General features: G+C 42.4%; 1 protein-coding gene across 1 annotated transcript in view; it reads left to right on the forward strand.

Annotated features, from left to right (window-relative positions):
• poln (polymerase (DNA directed) nu) overlaps nucleotides 1-19,958 on the forward strand; it is a 148,495-nt gene that overhangs the window by 96,786 nt on the left and 31,751 nt on the right. The window contains exon 21 of the mRNA XM_088638186.1: nucleotides 14,315-14,397. Coding sequence (XP_088494312.1) covers nucleotides 14,315-14,397 — 83 coding nt within the window. The remainder of the gene's footprint in view (nucleotides 1-14,314; nucleotides 14,398-19,958) is intronic.

Below are 19,958 nucleotides of genomic sequence, written 5' to 3' on the forward strand. Positions count from 1 at the left end.
AAGATCCCCTGTATGTGCACAGTGTGGACCAGTGGTTGACCCCTTGATCCTTCACACTGTCTTCCAGGAGGTCTGGGGGCAGGGGACTACATGTTACAAAACGTTCATACGTCCAAAAAGCTCACAAGGGTATGGGTTGTATTGGATATCATGGCCAAACCTGTGCCTTATTTGAATCCTTTATGTAGTTAGGTAGGTCATTTGTGAACAAACTCTAATTTATAATCACATCTTAGGTTCTACCCACTTACTGGAGCAATTTACCCACTTTGCCCTGGTCTAGTTTTCATTTAATGTTTCCCCTTGGGAAACCATAACAATTAACAGTTTTGTACAAGTAAATTAGTTTAATTTGCTTAATTGATTTGATTCTCCTTGAAATAATTCAATTGTGCCTTTTGACCTGAGCTGCACACAGCTCAGTCACTGTATAGAACTAAGATCAACCCTGCCTGTCTAACATTTTGTTTCTAAATCATGATAAGATAAATATCTAATCAATCATAAGTGCAGATTCACAAAGCTGAACATCACCCATGCATGAACAGTCACACACACAATCTCACCTTTTGGGAAGATTTTGTGTTCGTCTGCCTGTTAGGCTCCTTAAACACTTTCTAGGTTCTCATAATTATGTTGTTAATGAGCTGTTGATCAATAATGTACTTTAATTACCAAAAAACATTTTTTTGTCCTCTGTCAAGCAAAAATAAAAAGTAAATGCAGTCAAATTAAAGAACCAGACAGTTGTTTTTTTACAAGGCGTTCCAGTATATGAAAGCTGAGATCTATTTCAGTCCCAAGGCAGAGTCAGAAAAGGTTGATTGTTAGTAAACAGGACACTGCAGCCTACTCTCCTTTGTGAATGTTATGGATCCCACAGTGTTTAGTCCCAAGGCTATAACAATAAAAGCCGCTAGTACTCAGTTTTTAGTTATGTTTAATAATAATCAAAGAATAGCCTCTTCTGGGTGGTTGAATGTTTCATCGCATCAATGAGACAAGGTCACAGACCCATTTTTTAGATGCATTTCCTTTCTTTGACATTTTAGTTTTTTTCTAGGATGCCATGTAGGGTATGAAAGTTAAACTTCTGAAATTCTCATGGCGGTGCATGCAGTACGTCAGTATTGACATGTGCTTCTCACAAACAGTTATTCTTACGCTGTGAAGACAAGAGGGGGAACTCGACGTTTTAGATCCTTGTGCCGAAGCATGGTTCTGTCTTAGGTACCGTATTTGCTCTCATTCTCTTGCTGGGTGTTCTCTTCGGTTATCTCACTCTTTGCCAAACCGTCCTCTGTCCAGTTCTCGTGCCTCACCTGTAGCTCGCTTAGTCGGCCGTCGGCATCCTCAGCGGCCTGAGACCAAGGTATTGTTGAGCTTTGTGCAATATTGCAAGTCACAGTGTTCATCTCCCCTTTTCTTTTTGTGTGATTTGTTTAGTGTGTTTGTGGGAATGATTTTCTCCATCCAGCCTGTCCGGTTTCATCACCTCCGAATGTTGTTTCAACAAGTAACGGAAACGGGAGAAATTCTGCTTTTGTTGGTCGGCAGTTCCCCCCCCCCCCCCATCTTTCCGATTTGCTCGGCTGGTGAAACTGGAGCTCTCCAGGGCAGTTACGATTCGGCAACAAAGGTATTAATATTTAATTAAAACAGCTTTTTCAGCGTGGACTGCTTTGCACAGCATATTCTCCCTTTCGGAAGGCATCCTGTGACTGTGTAATGAGTTTATCATGAGACTGCCGTTTCTAGCAGATGTATGCAAAAGAGGTCATTGAAAACTGCCAGCAAGCTGGTCTACTTAATATTTGAGCTCTTCCATGGCAGCGGAGCTTAGTGTGTTAGGCTTTGGGCTCCTGACTGCCAGGTTGTGGGTTAAAATGCCTGCTGCAGACACTGCTGTTGTATCCTTGAACCCAGGTACTTTGCCTCTGTCGCGCCAGTCCCCAGCTGGAAACCAGCATTGCCGGGGGTTATAATACCTTTTTTTCCTGCAGGGATTCCCAGGTGCTGAAGCAGATATGAGAGACACTGGGGGAGAACTGGACCTGTGTTGTTGGCTACTCTCTATGAGGAAGCCATCATAAAAGCTCTGTTAACCACTATAGTAAAAAGAGTGTAAAGTAGAATAAAGCACAGTAAACTTGTTCTTCAATATGAGATAAACCAGGGAACGGCACTACAAAACCAAAGTTTCTTCCCTTGGCTATCAGTTCCACAATGCTCAGGGTTAAAGCAGGGATTTGTTTCTCTTAAACGAGGGTAAACAAAAAAACGTGTTTTCACTTACTCTGTGCTGATTGGTCGCTAGTCTAATTTTTTTTAATAGCTTGTTCATTAACTTTGCTGTTAAGCGTCGGCATTGCATCGTGTTCCTGGTTAAGACTGATAATTTCACAAACTCATTTTTTGTGACATCTGCGAGTCGCTATTCCATATGAGAGCTTGCAAATCAGTGTAGAAAAAAGCATGCGGAAGAGGAAAAATTGCCTGATCTAAAGCAGAGTTTAAAGTTTAGTTTTTGACACTGCAGCTTTCTGAAAGACATACTGTACTTACAGCTACATAAATATTCATAACACTTAGGTTTGGATTAGGATTAGACAAGACATAGGTGTAGGGGTATAGAGTCCTTATGAAAATTTAAGTGACCTGTCCTGACTTCTGGAAAAATGGTTAAGAAGAATTATTCATGTTGATATTGTATTGTTTGCCACTGCTCTTTGGAAGTCTTGACTCTTTACTCTTTTGGAAGTCTTTATATAATTCAAAAAAGTTTGAAAATAGAGGATTCAGATGCAAAAGCAGAAAATGACTAGAGTTGCCATTATGGAAGCCCACAATGGCATTATTTTTTTTCTCTTTTTTGGTTATAGAATTTGTACAGTCACATTGATCCTTAGTGTGTACGTGTGTGTTTGATGGGAGCAGCCACAAAGTCTTAAAAGCAATATGCCTTCTAATGCCAAACCACCTCTGTCTGTACAACGAGAAACTCTGCCTCCTCTTGCAGGGCCTGCCCTGCTCAGACTGGTTCAGAGAAACGGCTCTGGTGTCAGTTCAGGATGAAATTGACACAGTTAGCAGCTGCACGCACACAGCCACGTTACTATGACAACTGTTGTTACCACTACAAGAGCACTCAAATCCCTTTCCTGTCAATAACCCAAGGCCAGCATCTTAGAAATCAGCACTCTGTTTCCAGCCTGATGTGAAAAGGTTACCATCTTGAAAAACACTCATATTGCTGACCTCCATTGAACATTTACCCTTGATAATTTTGAACATTGAACATTACCCTTTTAATTTGTAAACTTTCACGATTTCAGGTGACAAATTGCGGCCAAATGTAAATAAAACAGTAACCTTGAAACTGGCAGATCCTTTTTAAGCATTATCTGGGACACTACTGAGAAGAGAGCACCTCTTGAACCCAGGACCCCAGCACTGTGAGGCAGCAACAGTAACCTCTGCACCACCGTGCCTCCCTGACTTATTGTTAATTAATCAAGCACTTTCTCTTGCTGGTGAACTCAACATTGGATTGAGCCTGAGAACTAGGAACACACGCCCATACTGGCCCTTTTTCCCATTCTGACCCTCCCAGTACTACTTTCATTTCTTTTTCCCTGCAGTTCACTAGCTCTTGTGTAGCTCTTTATATTGTGCTAAATGAGTCTTTGTTTCACTGCCTTGTCCTACAGAGTAGCTTCCACTGAAATCCAAATAATTGCTGGTCAGGGTTGCATCAGCCAGGAGCCTGACATAGCAGTTTAGTACACAAGGGTGAGGCGCCCTGTTAGGGACACAACTCCATCACAGGACATGCACACTTTAGAGACACCTTCAACCTGGCCAGCCTTTGGAAGGTGGAAAAGAAATCTAAGGACACCAATAAAAAGCCCTTTTGAACATGCAATGAGAACACAGAAGACACCCCAGTGCTGAATCAAACTCTGGACTCATGATTTCAGGTAGCAGTGCTCACCACAATGCCACCAGTCTGCCTTTCTTACAAACTGGTACAGTATGTGTTTAACACTACAGACACTTCTTCGCTCATCAAGTGAGCATATTTTTTTGCTAAAATAGCCAAATAAAACACAAATAAAAGGAACTGGAGTGACTTGATCATTACAGTTGCTCATCTAGAATACAGAGAGAGCCACATAAGACACAGACCAGACTTAAACCAGTGACTATGGAAGAAATCTTATACAGTACGTCCAAAAGCTTGTTTAACGGTCACTACAGCGAGCCATGATATTTCAGATTGGAGTGTATGCAAAGTAAGATAAGTGGGAAATTCTAATTTATTTTATTTATTTATTTTTAAGTAAAAGCACATTTCAGACTGTCCATTTCACTTTGTACCTTACCTCATTAGCAGGTAATTATGCTCATGCGATCCACTATTATTACACCCAGACTGAAGCCATTGAACTAATTACTTTATGCACCTGAAGTAATTTAGATTTGCTATAGTAAAAGGTGTGCATACTTATGCAATCATCACATTTTAGTCTTTGATTTTTCTTTGCTGTTTTTGCTGTTATTTCAACTATAAAAAATATTTCACCATGGATGCAGTTTTTTTTTACCCACAGTTTCTTGCAACCATTAAAGGCAGCTTGAGCACTCAGGGTTTGATTAAAATTAATTTGCATGCATTATTAACAAAATGGTGTATCATTGGAAGGAGGTGAAGTTTCTAAGACATTGTACGTAATATTTGAATTATGTTAAGCAGTTTTGTAACTCAGATGAGTAGTTTCTTGGCTTTGTTTCTTAATATGATCATTCTTCATTTGAGTGCATGCAGCACATTTGTCCTTTGAGCTCGCAATTCCCAGTTAAGGGAACTCTTTGACTGCTCCTTTTAACACTTGTCAGGGGGATCCTCAAAGTGTCATGACCATGAAACTATGTAGCACACAGCTCAGACTCGGATGTCAAAACAAATAAAAAAAAAAAAACTATCATCATGTTCAAAAATCATATTACAGTGCATGTATTTGTACTGCACTGGTTTGACATAGGCTGTTTTCCTTTTATCACTCTAATGATGATGCATGTATCGTACGTATTACATATGAACCCTCCAACAGTCTTATAGTTACAAAATACTTTAAATGCTTGTATTACTGTATATATGAATACGAAGAGCATATATTTGTAATCTAAAGAGCTTAGCATGATGAGCTGAGTCAGCATGCATGCTGCAGAGAAATGTCTTGTCTCTTGAGATCCAATGCATTATTTATTTGGTGCAGCAAGGATCAATTCTTTTTGCCATGAACCCAGTCTTTTACTATTACATCTTTTTCAGTCTGGAATCATGAATACATTCATAAACTTGTGCTTGTGTGGCTAGCTCCCTCATTTATTTTTGTTCCTTTTTGTTATTTATAAAGTCTTGAACATTTTTTTCATATTTACTTAATAATGTATGAATGGTTGCAATAGAGAGCAGTCCTTTCAGCTAATCAAGGTCGTTTTGGTTTTTCTGAAACTAATTGCTACAGGAATTTTAACCAGCCATTTCTTGAGATCAGACTTGCTGCAGACTCCCACAACCCTTTGTGTAGATAGGTACCTCCTGTTTTCATACGCAGTTCCCCATTGTTTGCATTTGTGTAACCTGGTTCATATAATTGAGCATCTTGAATACATGACTCAGGTCCCCTTGTGGTCTTCTCTGTTGAAGACTGGAAAGGTTCAGTTCTGTTAGACTGTCAGTGTAGGACATTCCTTTGAACCTAGGATAAGATAAGATAAGGAATATCTTGCTTTTCTCTGCACAGATCTCAGAGCAGACTATGGTAAATGAAATTGTACACAGTATTCTAAAGGAGTGTCTTCTAAGTGCATTGTTTTAAACTTTTACAATATCTCGATTTAAATTCTGCAATTTTAACTTTACTGTATGTTCCAACATTCTATTTGCCCTTTCTCTTGCTTCCAAAGATAAAAATGGTATCTCAATGCAAACATGTCTGTTTTTCTCACAAGTAGACTCTTTGTTTGTCTCGAGTTTGCCTGCTTATTAAATGACTCAGAATTCCATCTGAGTACCTGAAAAATTCCCAGTAGCTCCTGGGAGTTCTGAACTGTTTGCTGTATGATTCTGTGTGCTGTGCAGCATTGTATCATAAGTGGCACCTAACCAGTGTTTCTTTTGGTTGGCATTTACCCACAAAGAAATAGGTGCCCCAGTTGGCATCTCCTGCATCACTGCATATTTCAGTGTGATCATCAGACCTGGCATTGTCTTTTTAAATAGAAGCTGGGAGCAGAGTCTTACAGTCTTTAACTCTTACCAGTGCTTTCAATTTTCCTTCTTTTTAATGGTCAGGGTGTCACAATCATTGAGAAATGTTATAACACACAGAAAGTTTACATGCTGCTTCCAAAAGTATGCTCTTCAGCGTAACTGGCTAAAATTTGCCTCATCGGGACTTTGCAATTCCTCAAAATACATCAGTTGGTCCCTTTTTGTTTTCAGTTTTTCCACAGTGATCACTATCTTAAAGTGCCTTTTTTTAGTGTAGCCATAATATGACATTATAAATTTACAGTAAAAATCTGTTAAGAAATTTAGAGCAGTCATATTAATTATAGAATAACCTGCACAAAGCGAAGAAGCCTTTTCTTGAAAGAAGCCAGATTATCAGATTCAACGACATGGCTAGGAATTTTGTTCCCTACTCCCACACCCCTTTGTGTGAAGAAGTGTCTTCCCAAATTCTTGACTGACAAAGATGTCAAAATGTTGTATTGTATCATGTATTGTACTGTTGCTGTATTGTATTATTGTCACATATGTTATGAGCTCTTGTTGTGCAATATCATTAATTCAATTTAAGAACTTCATATGGAAATTGCAACATAATTCCTTGATGGGGATACTGTCACAGTAAGATAGAATCAAACAGCAGCAATAAACACTTGATGCTTGTCTGAGAGTGCCCCACTATGGGGGAAGACTTGTCTTTAGTTAAAAATGGTTAAAGTATCTTTCTATTGTTTAAGACACTGGGTAGCGAGAAACAGGGCACATTTCTGTCAGCAGCAGATTGGAATTGTCTGTCAGCACAGTGATACTCACATGAGCAGAGACTAGAAAATCTAGAAACTAGAAAAATTGTTCATACATGTGACAGACTGGATTGTCACCACAGTAATTGCAAGTCAGTCTTAACACTGCAAGCAAAGGAAATCCCGAAAAGTTATTTTATCTGTGAAGGTATGCATTGCTGTATTCATTCACAATCTAGGACTCTAACATAAAAAAAAGAATTTTGCACTGGCATACTGTATGTATTTTGGTAATAAGAGGACACATTTTAACTAACCGATCTTCTTAAATCTTCCCACCACCCCTGCAGAAATTACAGCAGCAAAGATCCCTGTGAAGTAAGAAGCGGGACCTTCTGAGCCTTTTTGTTTGTGCAGTCTGTTTTTAGTACTTATCCTTCATTCTTGGGATTGGCTGGATTGCTGACCCATTGTGCTAATCACGATGTGTGTCTTGAGAGACAGGTTGAGGTCCGCTCTCTGGGGTGTGCGCTGAGGTGAATGTTTTACTTTACTCTATAACCTATGCTGGACCTGAGCCTGTCTCTCCAGATGGGGAAAGGCTGGGCAAGCTACAGCATTGGTGCCATCTGGCACAAATCAGCTGGCGATCCAGGGCGTTTCTGAAACACCTGGAGACTGCAGATGAGCGTGAAAAAGGGATTGTGGTTCATAGCTTTTACATGTAGGAGACAGGTGCAGAATCGTCAGTTCACAAGGGCTACCCCGTTAAATGTAATGCTTTGGGCAATCACTGGGAATAGGGAGTTAATGAGCTTGCTTAGCTGCATGTCATTAATAGACTTTAAAGTGAAAAGCAAGCTAATTGCAATTAGGTTTATTTGTGCGGTTGTCATCACAGTTATAGCACAGAAAGGTATAGAGACAATCACAAAGACAGCCATTGAATTCAGTCTGGGATGTCTGCAGCCTGTGTTTTTTTTTTTCTCGTCCTCATCAGGCTTGTTAGCCAGATGTAGGAAACTTCTGACATGGCTGACAATACTACAGGTCCTTCAGAGGCGAGGCAGAGAGGGAAGAGAGGCATTTTCTAGAGCAGCACTCTTCTTTTCTCTCTGCAGACTGAAGGACGTTTAGGATTGCGCATATTGAGAGGGAGCTGAATATATACGTAAATGGAGATGAGCTGCTTTTATTTAAAACATGAGACATTGGTTTTGCCTCATCTGTGGTTTTTGTTATGTTTACAAAAGGAAATTGATTTTAGGAAATGGAAACGTTTATAGTCATGTTGTTTACTGTAGGTTCATATAGTAATAGAAAAAATAAATAGAGGTTCAATTACATCATAGGATTTCTGGGTGGGAATCATAGGTCCATCTTCACTGATGACTTGACATCTCTCAGTGGCGCTCTCATCACTGAATAAGCACTAAAGACTGCTGAGGAATTGTCTTACAAACACAATGGCAGCTTAACACTTCCTTATTTCTCTTGGAAATAGCAAGGTGATGTGTACAGTATGTCTGGAAAAATTAATTTAATTACTTTCACTCTTAATCGATCCTGGAATTCATGCTATATGTGTTTCACCTCTCTAAATTATGATTGAATCCTAGGCAACATTAAAAGACTGTCATAATTTCAATGGAGGGAAATGAGTAAAAAGAAATACATGTACAGAATTTTGATTTTTCTCATTCTGGCTGGCAGATTTTTGTATTTTTATCATTTTGTATTTTATCTGACTGTTCCAAATCCAAGAGATGTGCATGATCACATACTGAATGCTTAGGTCACCTGTTTGGCTTTTGTGAGATAATAATTTTTCCCATATGAGCTGTACAAAGCACCTACAGTTTGATTTGGGTTATTCAGGGATAAAGAACTTCAAACCACATGAAAGAGAACAGTAATTGCACCCATTTTCAGCCCTTCAAGTGACATTCTGAAATAAGATGAGAGCATTATCTGATCTAGCCTTTCAGAATGAAGCTAAGGCTCTTTACAGGTTCTCAGGGAGTCACTCAGAACTGCCTTGTCCGTGTAAAAATAAGCTTTTAAATATAAACCATTTGCAAAGGACTCTTGAGTTTTTACTGGCGCGTTTTGGAGGGGATCTGCTTGGTTTCACAACTTGGTGTGAAACAAAAATCAGATAGTGATTTTGCCTGAAGATGAAGTGAAAAAATATTCTTGACATAATGTCCTTGAAAGCACATTCAGATCTGTCTTACTTACACTTCTGTTCTCAGTGTATTCATTACTAAGCTCAAAAACCATTTTTAATACTAATTAAATCTTGCATTGCACAACGGACTTAACCAATCGCTCCTCTCAAAAAAAACCTGTCATGGATTCTCTAATCCAGCAATTTCCAGTTTTCAGTCAAGAACTGTTTGTTTCCGTAAATGTCCAGTTCCTGGTACAATGTGCAGCTTTAGAGAAGACATCTTGGTCAGGTGTGCTATCCAGGTACTGATGGCTTTGTTTCACTTCACTTGTGTTTACTATATCCGAGTGCTATTTAAAATAGATTTTTTTTATAGAATGATGTTAAATTAGTGTCATTTTTTTTGCAAATTGTCATTTACTGTTTCAACCTAGCTTATGTGACAAATGAAAGCATGATGACATATTGTAAGAAGAAATTAGAGCCTGCCAGATCAACTCCAATTATACAGGTTTGAATAAGGAAGTTGGTCCTTATTCAGACTTATTTTTATCATAGCATCAATGCAGAGAACTTACATTATATCTCCAAAACTCAGCGTTTATAGTTGTTAGATGCTAAGTAGGATAAGTATTTACAAAGGCTTAAGTACTAAAATGTGTCCAGCTGGAGTAATAATAATAATAATAATAATAATAATAAACTTTATTTTATATAGCGCCTTTAAAGGTGGCTTCTCAAAGCGCTTTACAGGATGACAATAACAATAAATAAGAAGACTACAACAATAAATAAGAAAATTTCACAAGACAGGACACAATTATAATTACAACAATACAACAATAACAATAGAGGAGACCGTGGAAGATGGTATTAAGAAGAGCAGAGGGGTGAAGAATGGAACATGTCAAGGAAAGGCTTTTCTGAAGAAGAGGGTTTTGAGTCTGGATTTGAAGGAGTTTAGAGAAGGTGACTCTCTAATATCCTTGGGCAAGGAGTTCCAGAGCTTGGGGGCATAGCGGGAGAAGGCCCTGTCGCCCATACAATGTAGACGGGCTTGGGGGACAGTAAGGAGGGCAGAATTTGAAGAGCGGAGGTTGCGAGGTGGGGAGTAGGGCGATAAAAGTTCAGACAGGTATTGAGGTGCCAAGCCATGTAAAGCCTTGTAGGTGAGCATGAGGATTTTAAAGTCTACGCGGAATTTGACCGGAAGCCAGTGCAAGGACTCCAGGATAGGAGTAATGTGAACACTTGCACTAGATCTGGTCAGGATTCTGGCTGCTGAGTTTTGGACATACTGCAGTTTGTTCAGAGTAGATTTAGATACCCCAGGGAGCAGAGCATTGCAGTAGTCAATTCGAGAGAATACAAATATGTTGATCAGCTTTTCAGCCACAGTTAATGATAGCATAGGGCGTAGTCTTGCGATATTTCTAAGGTGAAAAAAAGATGTTTTGACAGTATGCTGTACATGTGGGTCGAATGTTAAGCCAGAATCGAATATAACCCCAAGGTTTTTCAATTTTGATTGGAGCTCAAGTACAGAGCCATCTACAGACAGGGTTACAGGACTGGCTTTACGAAGTTGATGGGGGGTACCAATAAGCATGACTTCAGTCTTGTCACAGTTAAGATGAAGGAAGTTTTGAGTCATCCAAATTTTTATGTCAGAGATGCAATTAGATAGAATAGAGACAGCCACATCAGTGTCGGGTTTGGTATGGATGTATATTTGAGTATCGTCAGCGTAAAAATGAAAGCTGAGGCCATGTGATCTTAAAAGCTGACCAAGTGGGAACATGTAAATGTGGAGTATACCTCCACAGTCTGTTGAACCTCTGTACGATTGCAATTATATAATTTCCCCTGCACAAACTTCAAAACTTTTTGTTATGTTTCAGAAGAAAAGCTGAAAATCACATTTTTCCCCACGTAGAAGTTAATTTTATTGATTTTGCTAGATGGTATTATGTATCCAGGTAGGACACACAGCAGCAACAAAGCGTTGTTTGTACCCATTTTGGAGCTAAATATAGGCATTTAAGTATGAGCATTCCAAAGTTCTGATTTTAAATTTAAATCAATTTAAATGACTATTTTAACTTAAACTAATTGCAGTTTTTGCAAACAGAAGCTGGCTTCACCAGAGCAAGGGGCTCAGCTGTCTCAAGGCTTGTCTGCTTCTCCTGTGGCATTACTGAGGTGACAGATCATCTCTGGGAGTACAGATCATTTGCGCACCTTCTGGGAGACTGAACTCCACCACATAAGGAGGTTGACGTACAAGACGCGGCCATGTGGATCCATTTAGCCCACCTCCCAATTAGTAGCTAATCAGGAATCTCAGCCAGATCTTGAAAGAAGCCAGAGTATCGACTTCAACAACATGGTTGCGTAGCCTGTTCCACACTCCTGCATCCCTTTGTGTAAAGAAGTACCTCCTGTCCCGATCGGAGGATCCCATCCAGCCTTTTCGAGAAGCCAGGGTAAGGGCTTCAACACCACAATCGGCTGCTTGTTCCAGACTTCCACAGTTCATGAGAGGCCTGTTCTTCTAGGGTGGTTGTGGTAAAGGGAGCAGCAAGTTAGGAAATCAATTTTTGTGTGTTTAAAATGCCACCGCCTCACCAGTAAGAACATCCCTCCGTGTCTCCCAGTGACATTGTCCAGACTTCCCTTTCTGTGGGAAATATACCTACAGGAGAAAAGTCAAGTGCTTGTTAACAGGTAGTGTACTTTTGGACATCTACAGTACATCTACAGTACATCAGACAAACACTTGGTCAGCTTTTAAGATCACATGGCCTCAGCTTTCATTTCTACGCTGACAATACTCAAATATACGTCCATACCAAACCTGACACCGATGTGGCTGTCTCTATTCTATCTAATTGCATCTCTGACATAAAAATTTAGGAGTGCAGCAAAGCCGTTATCCTACAGTAAATGTTTGTAGATTTGCATTCAGGGGACTCCTGAACAAAACAATATATGCAGTCTCTGTTGTTCTTATTATTACTGTATAAACCCAAAGCACATTTCTTATTAGAAGCTCGCATGGTCATTGATGTGTACTCTTCCTCTCTTCAGCAACATTACACTTTCATTTCTGTAAGTTAATGTGAGGAATGTGACAACCCAGTCACTCACTCGCAGCGGGGAAGTGCTCTCTCCGCTTGCCCCTGACGCGGCTCGCGCTGGCGCCCAGTCCAGGTGGGGCAGGCCTGGCTGGCCCGAGCAGCAGGGGTGGCGCAGGGCGATTCTCCTTAAGCTCACCCCCCCCCCGTGCGCGCAGCGGCGGGGCAGCTCTCCTGCCCTTCCCCCGGCGCTGTGCGCGGGGGGCGGGGGCCTGACGCTGATGCGAGGCTACAGCTCCCCCTTCGGGCGCAGACTGCGCCTCTGTCTGGATGTCTCTGCGCGGAGGCCGGAGGTGAGGCTCTGTCCGCGCTCCCGCACGGCCGCCGGGTCGCGTGGGGCCTGTTCCTGCCGCTGCAGGACCCACGACTTGTTCCAGGAGTGCAGAGGGAAAACTGCAGCAGCCGAAGGATCCTTCACATTTACAACGGCCATGACCAGGCTTCCATAGGCACTGGGAGGACTGAAAACCTGCACTAATATAAAACACACCTGTCAGTGCTGGTGTGCTCTTAACCACATTGCGTACTTTAACTTAACTAATGAGGTATTTCAGTCATGTTTTTTAAGGGGCTTGAAGGTGGAGAATTTTCATTGTCAGAAACGTTTACAGGGCTTTGAGATAATTTAATGATTCCTGTTTTATCTTGTTGCACTCAGAGAGAATTTCTTGCACACCCGCTGCAAATAATGGCAAGTGAGATCACAACTGCGTTCTGAAGTTTTGCCATTCCTGTGAAATATCAATACAAATGTGAAAATACAAATGGATAACAGCAACTTTTACGTGTGTCAACTTGCCGCAACAAAACAGCAACCCACAGGGCAGTTTGTGGTTTCATTTTAGATTAGTTCAATGTTGCTATTATTGCACATAAGGAACAAGCAACTTTCAATTCAACCTTATGGGTTTACTGGGATCTTTTAATTAACTGTTAATGAAAACTGTCAGTTTGGTTGACTGAGTATGGAAATAGTTGGAGCATTTAAAGAATTTCATGAAGGGTTGTGATAACAGCTACAGTAGTAGTCGCTGCAGCTCATGGAATAAACTGGAATAAACACAGACAATTCAGAATCTGGGACTATGCTATAAAGCATACTCTTCTGTTTATCTTTAAAACGATGCAGTAGTTTTATATTTCTGAATATAAAGGGTGGGTATTTCTAACAACCCCCTCCCCCCTCCAAGTCCAAAACAAAAAATCAGAATCAGCTAGGAATGTTAAATCCCACATTCAGCTTTGCTGTCATGCTTTTTTTGAGAATGCATAATTTCCTTTCCAGGTCTCAGAAATATGATGAGAAGAATGTGAATGTTTAATGGAAATCGGAGAAGGGTCACGTGCCGTGGGAGTGCTAAGTCATGGTGATTGCCCAGCTCTCAGCCCTCACTGGTGTGATAGGTGAAGGTCAACAGGAAGCCTTTGGAAAAGGCATTGCAGCCTGCCCTGTCCCCCCCTTTTTCTGGGAGAGCTGGGGGATGTGGGTGATTTTCCAATAACCTCACGCCAGCAGCTATATCACCCTGCAGCTCACAACCGGCAGCCCCATGAAGTTCAGCAGGTGTGAGCCTGGTCAGTACCTGGATGGGAGACTCCTGGGAAAAACTAAGGTTGCTGCTGGAAGAGGTGTTAGTGGGGTCAGTAGGGGGCGCCCACCCTCCGGTCTATATGAGTCCTAATGCACCAGTATAGTGACGGGGACACTATACTGTAAAAATGGCACCATCCTTCAGATGAGACATAAAACCGAGGCCCTGACTCTCTGTGGTCATTAAAAATCCCAGGGTGTTTCTGAAAAAAACTTCTAAAGAGTTTTGAAACAATCGGGATCTGAGCAGGCCTGTTTTGAAAACGAGGTATATCGTTCAGGAGAACGGTTGATGTCCGTCGCGTGGAGAGCCATTCTTCCTGACTGCCTCTGTGAAGGTGAACTGCTGAGGTTTCCCTGTGATTGCAGGAAGGGGCTTCCTGAAGGCAAGCTGAAGCCGGAGGACAGGGAGCAGGCCAAGCGGATCGTCTACTCCGTGGTGTACGGAGCAGGTAAGGCCCTCTGCCAGGCTTTGAGCCGCAGCCTTGCACACACGCACCAGAGGACACAAGTGGGCTGAAGGGCCTGGTCAGAGAAGACTAGAAGGGGCTCTGACCAAGTCATCCCAGCGGTCTTCCTCAGAATGAACAATGAAACACAAACCAGGATTCACAAGTGGAAATTGAAGGGAAGTAGATTTAAAACTGAAAGCAGGAGGCACTTCTTTACTTAAAGAATTACAAGATTGTGGAACAAGCTGCCCAGCTATGCTATTGAAGCTGATACGCTGGTTTCCACCAAGAAACAGCTGTTTGAGATCTTTGGATCAATTAGCTACTAACTAGAAAATGGGTTAGTTGAACTGAAAGACCTCTTGTTTTCATTCTTTCTTACTTTCGCTCTGGGTTGGGCCACATGACTCGGGTTCTGCCAGTAGCAGGCCATTCTGACACAGTAGACATTTGTGAGGTGTCCTGCCATAATGACAAACCTCCCCGATCTAGCATTAGTACGTGTTCATGATTACACAAAGAATAAATCATCTATTTATTAAAGGTTGCCTAAATGTTATTGCTTGCATTGTTGTTTGCTTGTATATCCTGTGTCACTTGCTTGTGCGGGTGTTTGCAGTATGAGACTCCAGCTTTCCCTGATTTATAAATCATGCGCGTGAATCCATCTGAGGATGTGTATTTCAGATGTAATATTTTTGACAGACAAATCCTGTGTAGCACGTTCCAGGATTTCAGCTGCTGTCTCTCACCCACTGAGCTTCACAGCGCACAACAAGTATAAGTGCTTTAGCCAAAAGCCAGACTGCACGCTTCAGGGGAGATGACATGGCTCTGTCTGTCTCATCTAGCACCCAGGAGCCATCCCTCTCTGGCATCTGGTGTCCTCTGTGACCTCCTGATCAGGCCGGACAGCTGAGAGCTGTCCTGAACTCCCAGTAGTGTCCTCATATAGTATACACAGCCATAATAAAGACTAGCTATAGGAATTTTCACAAGAGCAAATTAACCTACCAGGTTGTCTTTGGACTGAGGGCGGAAAACGGAGGGAATGGTGTTCTGCTTTGTCTGGGGTGGGAGGAACGAACACATCACCAGGAACGGGATGAGCCAGGCGGTGGAGAGTGGAGGGGGAGACGTACCCCACTTCTCCTAAAGCTGGACTGCATCTTCTTCCGCAACCTCTGCCAGGCGCTACAGAGCCCGGTCAGACAAAAGTTCCAATTTCTTTTTCTGTCAGGCTGTAATTCACAATGCTGATGCAGCACTGATCCCGTGATCAAACACTGGATGGGAGGCAGAGCAGCAACTAGGATCCTACTCTCACTGTGGGACTGTGGGATAAAACCAGTGGGCCTGGAGGAAACCCACGTGAGCACATGGAGAACATACAAACTCCATGCAGACAGCACCCCAGGAATTGAGCCCAGGGCCCCAGTGCTGCGCCCATGTTACCACCTATTTTGATTTATTTGCAGTTTCATATCATGGGCACTGTTTTAAAGTGACACTGTTTCCTCGCTGCTTCCACAGGCTGTGCAATACGTTGCCACTGCGCATGGGCACCCGGGGTCAGTATGTGATAGAAATCTGCACAGGTCAAGCAGCGTCAGACCAGACAAGCGCCCTGGTCACTGGGCTGTGCTCCTTTACAGTGTGGCCTTCAGCCTCCCCCAGAGCACAGCTTCCAGGCCAGTAAGTCAGCTGCCACCTGCCAGTGCAGCACTGACTCCTGGGCTTTTCCCAACAAGCCAGCTTAAGGATTTGCAAGAAATGACTGCTGTATTTAATCAGCTTAGTTTCTCTCTCTTTTCCTCAATGCCCAATTTAAATACAAGTATAAAAAGCCTCAAGGAGAACACATGATGTCCTTGAGCTCATTTCAGATACAGTAGTTGCCATTAATACATTAGACTTTTTCCCCTCCCATTTCCTAAAGTGGTGCGATTGTTAATGAAGGACGTAACTGCCATACTCTCTGCTGCATTTGATTGGTCTCTGGCATTACAGTCTTTAATGCTGGACTGAGCACGTCAGTTATCTTCTCTACTCTGGTACTTTGAAGTGTAATGTTTCTTATTCATCAATCGCTATTGCTCCTTTTTAAATTGGCTCTTCATATTATTTTACCCCCTGGCGTTAGATTAACACATTTAGCCATCCCCCTCGGACCACACCTACACCATCACCATCTACCTCATTATGATTTCTTATCTATTGCACATCTCCAGTCATTGTTTACACGTCTGCATTGTTTACATTCAAACTGTCTACATGTTTACTTGCACATTGTCTACTGTTTGTTTGTACATTGTCTTGATGCACTGTTTGCACTTTGTTTTGTTTTTTACACTTGTTTTACAATCGAGAGACTTTCTGTAAGTAAGAATTCCATTGTTCCAGTACCGGTTACATATGGCAATAAAGTTCAAGTTCAAGAAGATTCTGATATTTTGATGACAAACAAAAGCAGGCGCTGCTGTTTTCAGTTCCTCAGCCTTAAAGTTGAGACTGGCCGCACAGTGTGGCGGGAACTGGGTCTCAGTTCTGAGCTGGGCGAATGCACTGTGAACACGCGGAGAGCCCCTCGTCTTCCGCCGTGCGTGTGGGAGGCGGGGGTGTGGCCCACGCGGCTCATGGGGGCAGCCAGCGTGATCTCCGCCGCATATGGAGGCCAGCATATGTCCTCCCCGCGCGGGGGGACCAGCAAATTGGACCCGCTCCTGGAGAACGGGCTGGGCTCCAGCGTCGGATCTCATCAACAACGGAGAACGCCAGTTCCCTCGAGTGAATTAAGGTCGTTCTAAAGTATCTGTTCAGCCTGGTGAGCAATCAGAAGAAGAACGATAAGCTCATGTTCGATGATTTAGACAAAACGTTGAAAAAATAACCAATTAAATACTTGACATTCCTGTCTGAGTGGAAGCACTGCTGTGTGTCAGGAAAGCTGGTGGAGTTTAAACAGCACTGTTGCTTAGGGATGGAATTAGACTTATCTGCTGATAGCTTAGCCCGGTGCTGTGCAGCTATTAAGCGCTGATTGCTGATTGCTTTTCCAGGTAACTGCGTAGCTGCTGTGCTGTGTAGTTCCTGCAAGCCGCTCTTTCTTCCCAAAGCATGGATCAGTCTCTGCCATGGCTTAGCAGAGCTCCGGTTCCTTTAAGAGCCCTGAGAGCAAGCGGCTGTTTCTAGCTTCGGTAAATCCTGCAAGGTACAGGGGAAACTGCCGACTCCAGCACGCTTCAGCTAAGTGCCTCGCGAATCCGTGAGACCGTCAGGCGCTGGTGTCTGTTGCCACTGCGCGATGTTGGCAGTTAGGAGCACATTTTGTGAGCAAAGCAGATGGCAGCTTAGATGCGTGGTCTATTTTAATGATGCCACCTCAATGTTACCTTCTGTTTATAACTTTCTATCCAGAAGTGGTTCCCATCAGCAGTTTCAGGTCTTGCCATTAGTGATGTGGGCGTCTAGGAACATCTGATTGCTTACATCTAATCTAACGTAGGATTACAATACATTCAGCCTCGTCTAAAGAGAGAAGCAACAGCAGTATGTGCGATCTCCCCTGAAGCATTTTCCATATTTCATTTATTTCCATAGTAAAGTCGTAATTGATGTTTTGCACTTACACAAAGGAACAGGCACATCTGGATTTTTTTTTTTTAAATGTGTGCCTTGTATTCATACTGTAGTTTAAAGACCTGGAAAGATGAAAGCAAACATATTAGAAATGCTTTCCAAATGTATACAATGGTTTAAAATATTTTCTGTTGTTGCCCTGCCAGGATGTTCTTTGTAAGCACATCCTTAGAAGTTTCATCTAACAAGTTGCAACTCTTTAATCACGTTAGAATTGCCTTGAAAGAATGACAGGAGCAACGCATTATTTTCTACCTAACTGCTGTAAGCTTATGTTAAAAAAACAGTCACAGAGGCTTTTAGATATGGTATGTGCCGTTCTTGTATTAAATGTGCCTTCAGCTGCCTTGCTTTCTGTGGGAAGAACGTAGATAAAAGCTCCTGTAAGAGAGCAGTGGTGCTGAAGGCAGTGAGAAAGTACGACCAAGAGAGAATCCTGTTAACCCCGGCAATTATCCCTGCTGGCGAGTGAGCCTATTTCTATGGTTACGGAATACTGAATTGGTACTGGAAGACAATTAAAGGAGAGGGCCTGGCAGTAGCGTTCGTCATGGCAACTGACACAAGTGGGTCAAAAGACAGTAAATAGATCACCAAGCTGCCCTGTCGTGTAGGGGCAACAAAAGAGAGAGGAAGAAATACCAAAAAAAGAAAAACCGGCCCAAAGAGGATGAACGGGAAGAGGGAAACGGGGCCGTTGTGGGTGTTTTGAATGACCTCGGGCTAGAGAAATGCGGAGAGACATTTTCCCATCAGCTTCTGCCAGTGAGGGCTGAGGCACTACATCACTCCACAGCACAAGCCAAACTGTAGATGCTAAGGAAGCCAGCAGGCTGGACAATATTAGGACTTCCAGGTTCAGAAAGGCAGCACGGCCTTCAGACTGGAACCCATCTGAACCGGCAGGCTCAGAAGGGCAGCACGGCCTTCAGACTGGAACCCATCAGAACCGGCAGGCTCAGAAGGGCAGCACGGCCTTCAGACTGGAACCCATCAAAACCGGCAGGCTCAGAAGGGCAGCACGGCCTTCAGACTGGAACCTATCAGAACCGGCAGGCTCAGAAGGGCAGCACGGCCTTCAGACTGGAACCCGTCGGGACCGGCAGGCTCAGAAGGGCAGCACGGCCTTCAGACTGGAACACATCTTTTGGCAGTACAGACAAACAGCTCACCTTTGCAACTCCATCATATCCTCAGGGAACTCAGGGAGACATGAACTCTTTCTCCAGAATGGACATGGGTGCATGTCTATTTTCAGATCCTAAAACACTGCGAACATAATCCTAATTTTTACAGACGCAAAGCAAATTGAAACAACTGAGGCATAGAGACAGTATTATTACTAATTTATTTGTCTGGCATTCTTATCCAAAGAACTTTGAATTTGCACCCATTTATACAGTTGGGTGTTTGTACTGCAGCGGGTCTGGGTCAAGTACCCAGCTCATACGTGCAATAGCAAATGTCTTATCTTAAGTTTTGAACCTGCAACCTCAGCTATGAGGCCAGAACTTTAACCACTGCTTCATGTGTTATTGTTACAAACTATGTTTTGTCTAAAACATCGTAGACTCGGCCTTAAAAAAAATGTTTGTATATTTTTCTGTTTATCAAAAGAATATACTTCCATGACCTAGGTGAACAGGGTGTCACAGCATGCAGAGCACATACTGAAACAGTGGAGATTGCAGAAGCTACATGGAGTTCTCATCTGTGCTTAGGGACATAGCATATGTGTCTTATATTTAAACTGAATAATGACACATCAGTGCGATGTGATTTGAAAGTATTATTCTGATCTGATTTTGGCACAGTTTGTATTACTGGAGGCCCGTACCCTTGCAGTTGCAGTTTGTTTTCACCTGGTCTTGCTGAACTCTTTTCCACGTCTTCTGGAGCCCATGCACAGCCCATGGTCTAGG

Source organism: Lepisosteus platostomus, chromosome 1 (assembly GCF_059453375.1).
Source record: "Lepisosteus platostomus isolate fLepPlt1 chromosome 1, fLepPlt1.hap1, whole genome shotgun sequence".
Lineage (NCBI taxonomy): Eukaryota > Metazoa > Chordata > Actinopteri > Semionotiformes > Lepisosteidae > Lepisosteus > Lepisosteus platostomus.